General features: G+C 36.2%; 1 protein-coding gene across 1 annotated transcript in view; it reads right to left on the bottom strand.

Moving 5' to 3' along the window:
- Positions 1 to 16465, bottom strand: part of LOC118736381 (GATA zinc finger domain-containing protein 10) — a 64898-nt gene extending 48433 nt beyond the window's left edge. Inside the window, exon 1 of the mRNA XM_036466476.1 lies at positions 15639 to 16465. Within this exon, the coding sequence (XP_036322369.1) occupies positions 15639 to 16465 (827 nt within the window). The remainder of the gene's footprint in view (positions 1 to 15638) is intronic.
- Between the last annotated feature and the right edge of the window lie 311 nt (positions 16466 to 16776).

Below are 16776 nucleotides of genomic sequence, written 5' to 3'. Positions count from 1 at the left end.
TTCTATACATATATAACACATAAGAAATGTACACACACACGAATTGCATTGTTGCCAATAGTGCAGCTCATCATTTTGCACTCCGTTGTCAACCCGAGTGACGAGCTGATCAGGGTAGCAAAAGGATAAAGTTACCGTCCTTGGCAACTTGAAGGCAGTAATGCCATAGAAGATACTTATATATTTACTATACCAGGATGGCAAGCAAGGATAATGACAGTTCAATGGGAATTCGTTGAGTCTCACTGAGGCGTTGAAATAATACTTAAATAGACATCTACATCTGATACAAGACTATAAGTATGTATACATATGTATGTAAATAAATATGCCTGTGTATGTATGTAGTAGATATTTCTGTTCACGGCTTGCACTCAACTCACTTAAAGTGCATATCATATTGGCAATAATATTATCATTATTTTTGCTATTATTATTCCAACTTAAAACTTTATTGTTATTGTTTTTGTTGTTTGCATTACTTGTAAAATCTGCTGAGTAGATACCTATTTGCATAAAATTAAACTGAGCGTAAAAATAAATAACGTAGTACACAAATGCGGATACGAATATACGTTTATTTACATACGTACGCACATACATATGTATGTATGTATATATTTATGTTTATGTAAATGTAACTGCATTGCCGCAAAGTTTTATTATTTTGCATGCACTCAGCAAGTTCACACACATAGGAATGCATATACATAAATAAGGTTTTACAACATTGCAAGTACAGTGTGTGCGAAATAACATTCAAGCGATGTACTAATATGAGTTGGAAAAACTTTAAACAAATAGAAGACAACAGGATTGAATTTTCCTCTAAACCAGAGGTGCCCAAATTTTTTCTCTCGTAGACCATTTTCAAAATAGTACTGGTTTCGCTGGACCCTCTGCTGCTACATTTCTATCCCAAAGCTCGTAAAAAAATTGGAAGATTACATCTAACGATAAAAATTGGCGTCGCGGCTCAGTTCCAAACCTATTCGGAGTGGTTAAAATAAAAATAAAAATAAAAATAAAAAAATTTGTTTTTTTTTTTGTTTTCTGTTTATTAAACTCCTCACATGTTTGGCTCCCTAATGAGTTATATTAAAGAGAAGTTTAGTTGAAGAAAAAATTAAAATTTATTGCTTTTGAACTGAGTTGTAGTGAGGAGGAAGTAGGAAATTGTACTCAAAAAGGAAATTAAAGCTAAATAATCACTGATTATTAAACAGGCTACATTATCCATATGCCGGCCTAACTGAAAAAAATTGTTCAAGTTCGTGGAAAATTTCAAAACTTATTTTTCGCGCTATCTGTTAGAAATTCATGAGAACCGTAGCTTCTAAAAATTTTAGCCAAGAAGTCTGGAAATTAGAATCTTAAGGCTTCAGAAGGCAGCTGTCACAAAATACCGTAAAACTTGGATTGTTTTTTTTTTGGTTATTTAATTTTTTTTTAGCAATATTTTTTTTTTCTATTCTTTTAACAAAGCTTATACATATGTGTAATAAAATCAATATTATCATATAAATTAAATAACGCAGCGCTAACTACATAGGCTTCCGGCTGGATTTTTAGTAGTATATTATCTGCCTACATTGATAGGTAATAGTTAGAGGTTTACACCGCCGAGCCACGCCGCCGCCGCCGTCAAAATGTTTCGGCGTAAACCTCTAATAGGTAAAGCCAAGCCAACATGTTTATTCTTTACTATAGAAACTAGATAAATTTTCGTGGACCCCCACTTACGACTTGGTGACCCTCTTTACGGCAACGTAGATCCCGTCGGGCCTTCCGTCGGCCCCTGTGGGTGCACCTGGACCACTTTGGGTATCACTGCTCTAAACACTTTTCGTGATCAATATTGAAATCGTCTGCTGTTCATACTGCGACTTCACGTATTTATCTTAATATTCTTTATCCTCTTTATAAAGACATCGTTTGAGGAAAAGTTTTCACTTGCAGACAGAATTTTTCACTGAAGGTACCTTCATAGTTTGCTGGAACTCGGCTATGAAAGTAAACGTTTTCAGAACAGAATTGCACTTTGGCAGCCGAAACGAGAGATTTTCGAATCAAAAATACATATGTATGTTTATAACATTTCGTACCGATATTCGAAGATGACGTTAGAGCCTATCCTGTAGTTACAGTGTAGGACACAAAATAAAAATTCTGATAACTTTTGTAAATTTTGATTTTTTTGCGATTCAATTTTGTTTTTTTTTTTTAAGTTAAAAGCAAATGACATAGCTTTATTTCTATTATTTTTCGTGGGAAAAAAATCGGGTTGTATGGTTTTAAATGCCTGATGACTTTCCAGGATTTAGCATGTTTACCGAGATAGTTTTTACGTTTTTTTTTTTTACCATCAAGGATTTTTGTTCATGATTCTTCTTGTTCTTGGGACCTTTTCCGAATTTTCTTCGATTTATCAGGGTAAGGTTCAGGAAACGAGTACAACAACAATCACCAAGTGTGTTCCAATCAGAGCAGTAATAGGCAGACAAAGCTTTTCCTTCGAGCACGTCCTTACATAATGCAACTCTCCACCTAATTAATGTGCGCATAAATTTACAATTAAAGAAAAGCACATACAAATTAGCGGATATGCATACATACATATGTATGTAAATAAAGAAAGGCAAGGATGACATTCATAAAAAAAATATGCATGCCAATGGCACAAACGTGTGGCGTTTGCGTTAGCACATACTAACGAAGATCAATGACAGACAGCAGTGAAAATAACAATACAAATTTGCAAACATTGTTATTTAAATAAAAAGCATTTGAAGTAAAGACGTACACGAAAGTGAGAGCGCGCAGATGCACTGGAAAAACTTACATATTAGAAAAACTAAAAAATTTCTAAAAAAAAAATACAACAACAATAAACATTTTATTCAAAATTTTTACAAAAGTAAATATGCAGTCTTATAGCAGTTTTCTTTTTTTTCCGACATCGTCACGTATTTTCTTCCATACAAATCGACAATTTTTTGTTTTGTTTGTAGGGAAGAAAATAATAACACCATCCACAAAAAAATATCAAAAATCAAAGCGAATTCCTAACACTACTTCAAACTTGCACTTTATAAAGCTAGAATTTAATAGGCTATAAAACTGCATACTTACAATTCTTAAAATTCTTAAAAAAAAGTTTGTTTTTAATATTTTTAATATTTTTATTGAGCTTTGTACCACGATTGTTTATTAGGAACAAGTAATTTTTAGCAAAAAAAAACCGACTTCACATATCTCATGATCCACTGATCGGATCTTAACCAGATTAGTATGGGACCACCTCTGAGACACTACCTTTCCGATGAAAAAAGAATTATCGAAATCGGTTGACGTGGTCCAAAGTTATGCGGTAACATACATAAAAAAAAACAAAAAAAAAAAAAAATATATATTCCGACGAACTGATAACCTCCTCCTTTTTTGGAAGTCGGTTAAAAATTGAAAAAGCAACAAAGTCTAAGCGGTAGAAGTTATAATGATAATATTATATAATAATTTTGTTTGTTGTAAATTTTTTCTGAATTTTTATACAAAGTTTCGAAATTTGCACTTATATGGTTTTGGTTAGATAATGAGCTGTATTTTTATAACAAAAATAATACTATTAAACAAGCAAGAGAAAAAATAGTAAAAACTGAGCAAAATGTCTTGTCCTTACATTATTTTTCACATGACTATATACATTTATAGTTATGCATAGGTATGTGTATATGTACGCATATGTGCAAACGTCAAGTGTGTGGTCCAGTTCACAAAGCTGGCAATAAAAGCTTGCAATTATGTGTAATCAACTTGACAGTGAGACTTTTCGCTCGAAGCAATCGATTTTACAACATTAGCAACAAAAGTAACAATATGTTTTAATAAAATGTATAGTATTTAGTATAAAACACAGCAACTAAAGCCAGCAACCTTACACTTACCTCCACACATACTTATAAGTAATGAGGACACACAGGTTCACCAATTCCAATATCCACACATTAACATAAATATATGCACAGTTATACGTATGTGCATATGTTGGTACTTACATATATGTATGCATTTATGCATATGGACATCCAATTGTTCACATTTGTAAGTTCATACATACATACATATGTATGTGTTCATTTGTATAAATGTTTATTTAAATTTAACCATGTAAATGTACATACGCATGTATGACGAGCACATAAATACATACATATGTATGTATTTGCACATGTAGATATGTATTACAAATGTATTTCATTTATTAACAATTTTTATTTGGAAACTTCATCGCACGGAAATTTCAGTAAATTTCGAAGTAAAATTTAATTGGAGTTAACATTTCTCAATCACTTCCGTTTTGTACATACATATGTATGTACATACATATGTACGATTGCCAAAACATAAACAAAGGACTCATACAAACTCGTATGTATGTACATTAGACTGCACCACATTATAAAAATATATGTATGTATCTCACTGTTGTAATGCATTGCCCGGAGGATAAATATGTGTGGTGTTGAATTCTCTCACATACACATCGTTACTTTAATATGTACAGACTACTGTTCACAACGAAATCTCGATAAATATAATAAATACCCTACAAGACAGCTGAGTATCATATGAGTACTCATATTATCATTATCCCTAATCACAAAAGTGCTTATCAAAGTCCTCATTTTCGTTCAGGCCATGGGAAAAAATTGAGTACTTTCCCCTCAATGTTGTCATCAGAAAGTCCTCAGTACTAATAGTCAAACTACTCATTTATGCCGTACTACAAAAACAAAAGTGTAAATGTGTGAGAGTTTTTGCCTAAAGTGCTCAGCAATGTCTTGTAGGGTAAGCACCTTTTTATATGAAGGTATGTATGTAGGGCTAAGTCCTGTCCATTTTCTTCAGAGACTAGCCACACATAATTCGACCCCAAATAATATCCTACTGTTACAATTAACGATTGATTAGTCCACGCCTAATTTATTAATCGTAGAGTGCACGATCAGCTGCGGCGAATTAGTTAACCTAGTATTCATCGACCTAGTCTGACCTTCTACAGTTCGAGTTTTATTGGCGACCAATTTGTTATAACTCGTAAGAGCTTTCCAAAAGCGAAAGTTCAACTCAAGTATAAAACTATGAAAGGTTCTATGACAATTTGCGTTTGAAAATAGGCAAAGATTTGGCCAGGATCATGAGATGAGGTTAGAAAGTAGGAACTTATCCACTCCGATGAGTACACTCGGTTACAAATCATTTTCTTGGCGCTATGCTTTTTTTTTAAGCTCTTGAGATCTGAGTCAGGCATTAAGAGAATGGCTTGCATGCATGTGGTATCTTGTCGTACATTTTCTATTTCTATGACAATGGTCCGGTGTGTTCACCTCTAATTTCATGGCTTTGCAGGCCAACAGGCACACTGTGAAAAGAGTTTAGTTACTTCAAGTAAATATATTTTTCTCAACACATGATTTGTTTATAATTACCAAATCTAGTCTTGAGAAAAATATATTTCGCTGATATAACTAAACACTTTTCTCAATACAAGGGGGCGTAAAAGTTCTTAAAAGGAAGGTGGTTCTGTCATAGGAAGCCTAGGTAATCCTCTCAGCACTCATTGGATACTGGAGCTGTGTGATCTCTAACAAATTGTTTAATTGAATACCTAACAAATCATGCTTTGCAGGAACCTTCAATATCCAGAACGGATTCGATTCGATTTTGCATATATATTCGAGTTGGTAGAATTCACAATTCGCCAAGTCAAGCGAGTCATCCATACATATATATGTACATTAGGGTGCATAACTCTCCATACATTAAAAAATTGGTACTGTTCGATTTTGCATATATATTCGAATTGGTAGAATTCACAATTCGCCAAGTCAAGCGAGTCATCCATACATATATATGTACATTAGGGTGCATAGCTCTCCATACATTAAAAAATTGGTACTGTTCCACCGGAAATATAAAACTTGGAGTAAAAAATGGACACGAAAAAAACTAGACGATTATGTTTACTCATGACTTGCGTAGAACTAACTGTAAATATAAAGTAAGTGGACACATTCATAGGGTATGTGGTCGTTATTAATTTCGCGTATCTACTTTTTGTAACTTCTAAGTATTCTTCGTAATGTGTTCGGCGAAGTCTGAGCTCGCGGAGAAAATTTTGCGCAAAAAGCCAGAAAAAGTATGTGAAAACGAGGAAACATACGACGAACCAGCCTTTAAGCTGATTCGGGGCGCTGAGTTTTATAATGCAACGAAGACAAATGGAGTCCAAGATGCCTTCAAGCTAAAAATGTTGGACGAGCTCCTTGCTTTTGTTATTTTTTGGTCTAATATATACATAGTGTGGCAAGCCATCTGCCAGTGTGACACGAAGAGCAAAAAATTTATTATCACGGGCTCTAAAAGTCAAGAAATTTATATGAATAAGTGTTTGCAATAACGATTGCTGTCGTTCATACAGCAAAATAAAGTCTCAGTTCTCGATTTGACTCGATTTAGCATTGAGCCATTACAGCCCTCTTGCCATGAACTGGTATGTCAGATAAAGGGTAGATATGGTTCAAAAGGACCACAACCCATTAAATTATTGAAAGAAAACCGTTAAAAGCGAAATAAGACATGTAAAATTAGCTGTATTTCAAAACTAATTGGCAGAGAGCAGCAGATACCGTCACAAAAACGGGTGTCCATAGCTTAATGAGAGGGCTCAAATGTAAATGGCGCCATTTTGTTTATAATGAAGATAATTGAAAAAAGTTTTTTGTTTGATATAGTAAGCTTAATAAAGAAGATGTTAAAACAGAAACCTTTTTTATTAGGTTGTGTAATATGTTGTTATAATGATTTTCGGCTGACCAAAATTTTTAGTGTCCATTCTTTTATTTTAATTTAATTTTTAAAATTTACATGAGATGGGTCTATTTGAAAATATTTCCAAAAATTTACTTTTTGTTACTTGTTGTTGTTTTAGCTTAACAGGCCTGCATAGAAATGTCTATAAATTATAACAAATCTTAATATTTTTCCGAAATAGTTTTTTTCGCAGAAGTCTTAAAATATAACAATTTTATAATTGCGGTGAAACAGTGCATTTTTTTTTTTGGTGATGCACCTTAATGTACATAGGCAGAATATTGACTTTAGCGTATAAAGCTCAAACTTCAAAACAACCGTATCCATGGCTAAGATACCGCACAGTATACATATCTCAACAGGGGGTCGAAAATATCTCAATAAGATCAACGCTTGAAGGCTTACAAATTTTTTTTGAAATTCTCCTAAGTTGCACACAAATTTCCACTTTTGTTCATTAATTAGAAATTTTGATCTTCTCTGACATTCATGCAGCCCTAAAAGCTCTAAGCTTTTTATCCTCACACATACACAATGCAAAGTCTCCTAGAATTCTACTCATATGGGCGGCAGTAAACTATGATATTGTGGGTTCTCGTCAGGCTGACGAATTGGCAAGGAAAGGTACGACTAGTCACAACCTTCCAGGGAAGGATAGGTACGTTAAATTGCCACCTTTAAAGAGTTTGTTAGAGATCACGCCAGTCTGTTAGCCAACGAACGCTGGAACAACTTTCGCAAGATTACGTACTTCTTCTTAAATTTAAACAGATAATAAATGTCTTTTATGGGCCACTTCCTAATGTGGAATCAGAATTTCTCGATATTGATCCAGTTGAGAAGAGCATCTTCTCTACTCTACTTGAAAGATAAGTTAAAAAATTACCAAATTTGATAAAGCAAAAAGTACCAATTTTGATAAAAAAAAAAAAAATAACCAGAACATCAACACTGGTCAGCTTTCATCAGGCGGCGATGTTCAAGCCGAAAATGAAGGATAGGATATACCAAACGCTTTAAACCGTCAAACAGAATTGCATCGAAGATTTGTTTGGCCCGATGGCAGGATTACTTTGTGGATAAACCCCTTGGAGTTGTATAAACAAAATCAGCATCGATTAAATTTTGACGTCTTCGAATGCAATTTTTTGGGTTTTGGCTGTTCTACCGGCTGCTATTGGACACTTTTACGCTTGGCTCGGTAGATTTAGAAAGCACCACGTTTCGTTATCAAATGTTAAAGAGGAAGTTTTGATCTTTTTTGGCCTCTTAATTAAAATTCTTCGAATAATAAATTCTGAGCAATTTTCGCTCGATCACAAACATACTGTAATTTAAGATGCCATACCACTTCACTCCCAGTTAACCAAATGTTCCATAATAAATTGGGTTTACAGGAGAATCCCTATAAGTTTATTTTAGAATTCACATTATAGACAAATATATCCCTTTTTCCCCACTTATCATTACTTCTGAGTGAAGTTAACTTTTAATAAATATAAAAAAAATGTTTTCCATTCACTTTTAACGTCCCTCTGCGAATTCTTCCTCAAAGATATTACAAGTCGTTCCTGCAGGGTCGCATTTTCGCCTGCAGTGTTGCATTAATGGTTTGTATTGGTCATGTCATTGATGACTGGTTGGCCAGTGCATCAGTATTAATACACTACGTGCTACTTATTTATGTATGGGGATGTGCGTGTGTGTGTTTATATGATTATGTTTATATTGAGGCAATTTAATTTGTAGTTAATTATACTGAATTACGCTGTTACTGAACTTACTTTTCCATTATTCATAGATGTACATACATTCATATGTATGTATATGTATATGTATGTATGTACATATGTACGTATTAATTGATGCCAGTTGAATGCAATTTAAACTCAAATAATGCAAATGTAATGGTGAATGATTTTATGTGACATCTAAATTGCATTTTATTTGATAAATAAATAGTGCCATTTAAAATGCAATTTCTCTGCTTCTAATTGCATAAAATTAAGCAATAAAATTTCAGTTCTGATTGTCAATATGTACGTCGAGTGATTAGAGTTTTCAAGTTTCCGAGTTGGCGTAATTTACATTCAACAAAATATCTATAAACGTTGGCACATAAAGGACGATGAATAAAACCTTCTGTTGCGGAAGCTCGCATCCCCGATTGCAAAAGTAATTTCATGTCTGTAAGGTTTCTTTAGTTAAAATTGGTAAGGGGAGGCACTAGACCCGGTATTAATGACCATTTTTATCCGCCCCTTGAAGATCGTTTATATTTTCAGAAGAAAGGAACAGTGGAAGGTCTTGGCTACAATTGTTATTTTTATGTGGCCCATGAATACCGATTAGGGAAATTCGGTGCATACGCTCTAATCGTTTAGCTAGTGTAGCCTTCTCTTGTGAATTCCACCAGAATAGTGCCTCGTAAAACTAAATATGCTTAACTATGGTTTCATAGAGTCAATAATTTAGTTTGGATGGGAATCCCTAACTCTTGCCAGTAGGTCCCCTGCAACAGTATAAGACAAGAGGTGCGCCTGTGCGACAGCTTCCTATGGGCCGGCCTACTTACCAAGTTCAGAAAATCTTAAGTCGGATAAAAAATGCTGCGTACCTAAGTAAACCAACATATTCCTTGTTATTCGGAATACTTTTAGCGGATCTGATTCTTTTTCTTTATGTTTTACCTAAAAAATCGCTAATAACTTTCGATATATTTTTTGCTCGAAAATAGTCGTTATTTTCTATGTTTTATTTTTTACTTAGAAACTAAAACTTAATTTTTGTGGTGTTTTTTTATAAAGACAAGGAAAAACATAAAGTTGAATATAAAGGCAAAAATAGAGGTAATGGTGGTTATGGGAATGGTATTAGTAAATGCAGTTTTAATGGTAATATTCTTTGTAAAGGTAATGGCAATAACAATGGTAATGGTAATTCATGTGATTAAGGTAAAGGTAATGGTAATGGTATTGGTAATGGTAATGGTAAGGATAAAGGTAATGGTAATGGTAATTTTCCTGGTAGTGGTTGTGGTAATAACAAATGTAATGATAGTGGTAATGGTAATGGTAAATATAATAAATGCTAATGGTAAAGCTAATGGTAATGATAATGGTAGTGGTAATGATAAAGGTATTGGTAATGGAAACGGTAAAAGAAATGCTTTCGTGTTAACCTTCGTACTCAACTTCGGGTTCGTGCTCGCATTTGCATTAGTTTTATCATAAATCTTCCTCGTCTTCGTGTTTACCTTGGTATTCAACTTGGTATTCATGTTCGCATTTGTATTCGTGTTCGTATTCATTTTCTCATATTCGTATTCGTCGTCTTATTCGTGCTCTTGTTCGACTTAGTTTTCGTTCGCATTCAGGTAATAGCAATGGTAATGATAATGGTAAAAGTAATGATAATGGTAAAAGTAATGCTAATGGTAATTTTAATTGTAATCGCAGTCGTTTTTATGTTAACCTTCGTACTCAACTTGGTATCCGTCGGGTCCGCCTTTTGGTCTTAGTCTTCGTATTCGTATTCGTTTTCGTATTTTACATCCTTCGTCCCCGTCACCATATATGTATTTTGTTTTGTATTCTGTTCGAAAACGCCTTACCTCAGAAAATTTTTCAACAACGCCCTATTTCAGAATTTGTTTGAAGAACGCGCTATCTAAGAATTTTATTGAAAACGCCCTATCTTAGCACATTTCCAATATATTTTCATTTGAGATAGGACGTTTTTGAACCGAAAATAGGGCGTTCTTCAACCGAATTCTGAAGTAGGTCGTTCTTGAAAAGTTTTCTGAGATAAAGCGTTTTTGAACTGGCTGCCGAGATAGGTTGATCTTCCGCTCAGCCTTCGAAATACACTCACACCATAACAAAGTGAAGACAATATGGCTAGCAACATGCAACTCATGAATCATGCAACATGTACATATGCACATCATAAATTTGTGGGCACAACAAAGTAGCAGCGATTGCGTGCGTGTGCGTTTTTATTTGCCTACCTTTTTCGCACACACGCGCACGCACACACATATTTAGAGAAGTTACGAAGTACTCGAGAAGAAATGCCAAATAATAGCAACACGAACAACAACAACAACAACAACAACAACAGCAGCAGCGCCACCTTCAACGCCAACGCCAACTCAAGTGTGAGGTTGCAATAATAAACAAAAGTCGTTGAGCACAGACATGCAAGCAAGCGGTTATGGTAGCGCACGCACATGCAACATTGTGTTGCAAGTATGTACATACGTACGTAATAAAGCGCTGCTATGCATCTAGTAAGAGTGGAGCCGAAGAAAGTAATGTGGTTAAGTTGCTATGAAAACAACAACAAATCTAATTTGTAATTTTGTGTGCAGCTAAAATTAGTTTGCATTGTTGCATAAACTAAAAGCATAAAGTACCACGGCGCACAGTTGTCAACGTGTGCCACACGCTCAGGCAAACGCGTGGATGGCGATTTTATAGCTGTTGGCTTTTTGTGCATACATAGCTTAGTGCTATTTGGCAAAAATATTGCAATTGCAACAAAGTGCGTGCGGAAATTGGTTGCAACAAAACAGCTGCTAATTGCTTTATAATGCACCAGCTGGTCATAAATATGTATGTACGTACGTACGTAATATGGACGTGTTTATGTAAAATTTGAAAGCAAAAACAAAGCAATGCAATAGCGTGATGCACTTGCAGCACATTTGCTGGCCGCCACAAATTTGTAATGCTTGCAATACTATGTTGCATGTTGATTACTATCGCTGCTGCTATTACAATAATGCCGTTGCTTGACGTGGCAGTACCTTTTCATATTGCCACATTGATGATGCCAAGGTGCTAAACAAAAAGGTAACTTTAAATGATTTTTCAAACTATGTTCATACACTAATAAAAATTAAAAAAAAAAAAACTCGAAAAATTCGTTGTCTTCAATGTGAACATGTTTGGTATTTTTGTAAAGGTAATTTATCCACTGAAAAGAATTATGTAAACAGAAATTTCCCTATAAAGTAAATTATATGCCACCACGAAACCACTAAAGTCGACAAATTTTATACTAAGCTCTTCACAGAAACAAATGTCAAAAATACATTCTTTGAAATAAAATTTATTAATTATTTTGAAAAACGAAGTGTTAGATTAAAACTCTTGACCTGTGGACAATAGAGGTTTATTTTTTTTAACAGTTGCCATCTGTTAAAAAATTTGATTCTATTTTTGAATATGTTAAAAAGGGTTTATTTCTTAAGTGCTTGTAGAGGGTTGCCACCTGTTTAAAAAATCAAATTCCATTTGAATTAAAGGAATTAGGTAATTGAAATAGATGGGTATCACCATATGGGAGTCAGGCGAAAGAGGTTTAAGAAGGTTTTAGCATGCAAATATTACGGAGAGGGTTGCCACCTGTTTGTGAAGGCAAATTTTAAAATTTTAGTTTTAAGATAATAATTGTGTCAAACCAAAGGCTTACGACATCGTATTTGTTATTTTATTACAAATACATACATTGTTATTCAGCGATTTTTTCTGATTACATTCCTTTTAAATTACTGGACTCTTAAATTATTTCTTGCTAAATATGTTCATTTATTTCTTTTCTCTGATACCCATATTTCAGTTGCCTTATTCCCTTAATTAAAGTGAATTTGAGTTTTTTAAACATGTGGCATCCTTTCTACGTGTCGTTTGGAAGTAAAGCATTTTCAAACCCATTTCAATTGATACCCATATTGTAATACCTAATTGATAATTTTCTCAACTAGTTTGGTGACCTTTATCTCAAACTGGCATGTCTCAAATGAACTATCTATGTCGGCCCATCGACATATTAGATTCGATATAGAAGCCCAAAGAGTAACAAACCATATTGACAGATACCTCGTTTATACGAAGGTTTGAATGAAACCACATCAACTGAATGCGATTTTCAGTATAGTGTTTATACCATGCATTTCAAAGCGGATTATGTGGCAACGCTACCTAATATAAATTAGAGTAAGCATATGAAATGTTTCCTTATAGTATGTACCTTATGTATGTACTGTACAATATCATAAAATAAAAAGTAATTTTTAGCACCTGGCTACACTATGTAATGATGGAAACAGCTGTTTTCTTTTACTGAAGCGAATTAAACTAGACAAGAAGAGTTTGTGCACTTTTTCAAACCATATTCATGTTTTCACAACGCTTTGAAATGTCGGTTCGAGTGAATACGATACATTTTTCGAATGCGCATTAAAATTCTGTTTATAAATGTGGTTTCAAATTAAACGCATGCGGTGAAACCATTTTCAAGCAACGTATAAACGGGGAAAGAAATCGCCTCTACATAGAACGTGAAGTGAATAGTTCTACGCCACCAAATACATTTGTTTATGAGCATGAGGACACGGCGAGACAGTTCCAAGACGTCCTTAAACAAGCTTTTGAAGAAGTCTCAAGGGGGTGTCCCTTGGTGGAACGATTCTCTCGGGAAAATTAGGAAAAAAGCCAGGAAACTCTAAAATAGGGCAACTTCAACAGGCGACTGGACCGCCGACAAGTCAGCATTAACCGCTTACAACTGTGAGCTCAGAAGGTCTAAAAGGGCTAGGTGTCCTGAGCACTGCGGAAGTATTTCTTGCCGGCCAGGGGTGCATCGCCTTCAGAAGGCACTCCAACTAGATCATCTGAACGTCGTCCTATGTACTCTGAAAAGACCAGATGGTACCTAAGCTGGCACTGCGGAAAAAATAGTAAGCTTCTATTGGAAACCCACTTCCCGGGATGTATTCTCCAATGCTCAAGTCATACAGCAACCATGGTGAACGCTTTGTGCGCAAACAGGAGCACCAGAGGCCTGGCAGGAAGGATCATCAGTAGGGAAAAGACATCGTTGGCCATTTCAACCTTTAGTACATATAAATCTCCTGGTCCAGACGGCATTTACCCATGCCTGCTACAACAGAGGTCGGCTTTAATATAAAGGCCACTAGTCAGATTGCTGAGAGCAAGTCTCTTACTTGCTCACATACCACCAACATGGAGGGAAGTCAAAGTGATCTTTATACCCAAAGTGGGGAAAAACGCGACACAGCTCCCAAAGGCATAGAAACCAATTAGCTTCAGCTCCTTTCTAGTAAAAACATAAGAGAAACTTATTGACTTTCACATAAGGGATAACTTTCTCAAGAATAAGCCTCTATGTGAGAGTCAACGGATTCAAGGCTTACGGATAGTCATCTACGTTGTTGGCGGGCATAAAGACACTTTTTGCTTCAGAGTGCAACCTGTGCTCAGATTAACGGAAGACTGGTGTGCTGCAAAGGGATTGTCAATACATACACTGAAGTCCACCGTTGTCCCATTTGCCAAAAGAAGGAAAATCAACTTGACTAGACCCATCTTGGCAGAGACAGAAGTTGAGTACTCAGAAGAGGCGAAGCACCTTTCCAACGGATGCCCTAGGCGTGATTACAGGCATTACTTCGCTGTCTATTCCGATTGAAAAGGAGGCCTACGGGAGGCATACGGCTACCCAATGTAATCAGCATGAAAAGTGGGGATCTTTGGGGTCACTTGGAGGCCATTTCTGGATGATCCCGCTATCATGTTCACAGATGCTACCGAAGTTATCCTTTGAAGCAATAATATCTATTATAGAAAAAAGGGTCCCAAGTATGGTATACCGATGGACCGAAGGTGGACGAGGGGAGTACTGGGACAGGCATGCTTGAACCAAGATGCCAAAAAAGTCTGTCAAGGGGGTCATACCCAACCACATTCCAGGTGGAAGTCTTCACAATCGAAGTCTGTGTTCGAGAATATCTTCGGAGAATGACTAACGGGGCCAGAATAAATATTATGTCGAATAGTCAGGCAGCACTAAAGACCTTATCGTTGAAACACAATACCGATGAACCGCGAATTTTTGCCCAGTAGAGCGACGACGACAGCAACTTTCGTCCAAAAATTTCGCTCAGCAAAACACAACTACGGCGACAATGAATTCAGACAAGGAACAATTAAAACTTTTACAAACAACAAGATTATAAGTTTTTAACAAAAACTAATACAGTATTTTTCAATTTCGATTCAAAAACCTGAGAATATTTAACATATTGCCACAAAGGATCGTATTTTGCCGCTACCGCCAGCGACGACAATAGAAATAAGTGTGTTTAAATTTTTACAGCGAACATTGCGGCGAAAAATTCGCCTCTCGCCGGCTTTGTGTTTCAGCGGTTAGACTCACTTAGAAGGACATCAAGGCGTCTGGACAGCCTAGGAACCCATAATAGAGTAACGCTGTGGCGGATCCCTGGGCATGAAGGGATTAAAAGCAACGAAAGGGCTGGCGGTCTTGCAAAACTGGGAATCCAAATGCGCATGCATGGTCCCGTGCGTTTCTGCGGCACATCTAAAGGGTACACTGCAAAACTGCTTAGGATTTGGGAAGAGTCTCAAAAGGAACGAGACAATCAAAGAAATTCATAACTCCTTCAAGGAGGAACTTAGAAAGACTCCTTAAAGTTAGCCAGGAGTTTCTTAGGACTCTTGCTGGCTATCTGACATGACACTGCTAGTTAAGGTATAATTCAAAGAAAATGGGGCTTTCTCTAGGACCGACTGCAGGTTTTGTTGGCTTGTGGAGGGGAGACCTCAGAGCGCATTCTTTGTGACTGCCCATGGGCCAAATGCTTCTCGCATTTTCTCACTCATATGCTACTTTTTTCAAATTTGCGTTTTTTTTTTATTTATTTTTCCATCACTTACCGTACGCCATTCTGCAACTTTCGATTATCGCCAACTTCCCAACCACCATTTGGCCGTTGCATTGCCACCGGCGTTGGTGTCGCATAATGCCATTGCCGATAGTATGAATCATAAGCAGAGTTTTGTGCAGCACGACCTTCGCTTGCACTTTGTTGCTCGCTTGGAACATATTCATTATCGCCTGCAGCACTCTCATCTTCATCACCATCATCATAGTAACGCTGCGGTTCATAAGGACGTCGATCCACACCCACTTCACCGCCGCCGTCATCTGAAGCGCCCTCTAGCTCGTCCGCTTCATACTCCGCTACCGGCCGCTCATTGTAGGGATCCTGAAAGTTGGTTGGTGGTGCACCAAAGTTGTCCTGTCGACGCCCGAGTGTTGGTAGACTTTCAGCGTGTACGACAACTGGTCGCTGCTCTTCATAGTAGCCACGATTAATGGTTGTGTGATTATTATCGGTTTGTTTATCTTCATTTGTGCCCACCTCACGTTTGTTTTGGTGTTGGTGTTGGTGTTGCTGTTGCTGTTGCTGTCTTATTGTTGTTGTCAGCAGCTTTTCTGTATCATTTGTTTGCGGAAATTTTTTCACTGCACCAAGGCCAGCGTACTGTGATCCTCCTTCATTCACAATTATTTCCACTACTTCGGCATCTACTTCATTTTCAGCTTCGTCAGCGAAGCGTAAAGCACTCGCTTTGTCGTCCTGCATTTGAGTGAAGGCAAAGGCCGTAATTGAGAATACAAAAACTAAAGCGAAGCTACAGAGTAAGCATCCGACGGTGGGCTTCAACGTTTTGTTGTTTTTGAGTGTGTCACAAGGCATTTTGAGTTTTTTTCTGAATTTTTTCACAATTTTCCCTTTACAAAATTTGGAAGTGGTGTATTTTTTTCTCCCTTTTCTCGGTTAACGAAAAGTCCGCTTTCAAAAAAAAAAGTAATTTACACACACAGAAAATCACTCATTTTTAATTGCACCACTGTACCGTTGCTTCCTTTTACCGATCAGTCTGAATGTCAAATTTTAACTGTCCTAAAGTGCAACAGCAAGCGTTCTTGGCACCGTCCTGTTAACCGACACACACACACAAACAAACAAAACTCCGAAGCAATACAAACTATGTAGATCTTTGAGTA

This window comes from Rhagoletis pomonella, unplaced genomic scaffold (assembly GCF_013731165.1).
Source record: "Rhagoletis pomonella isolate Grant_MI unplaced genomic scaffold, Rhpom_1.0 Rhpom_scaffold_00003, whole genome shotgun sequence".
NCBI lineage: Eukaryota > Metazoa > Arthropoda > Insecta > Diptera > Tephritidae > Rhagoletis > Rhagoletis pomonella.
Note: the sequence above shows the minus strand (reverse complement) of the source record. Positions and strands in the feature narration are given on the sequence as shown.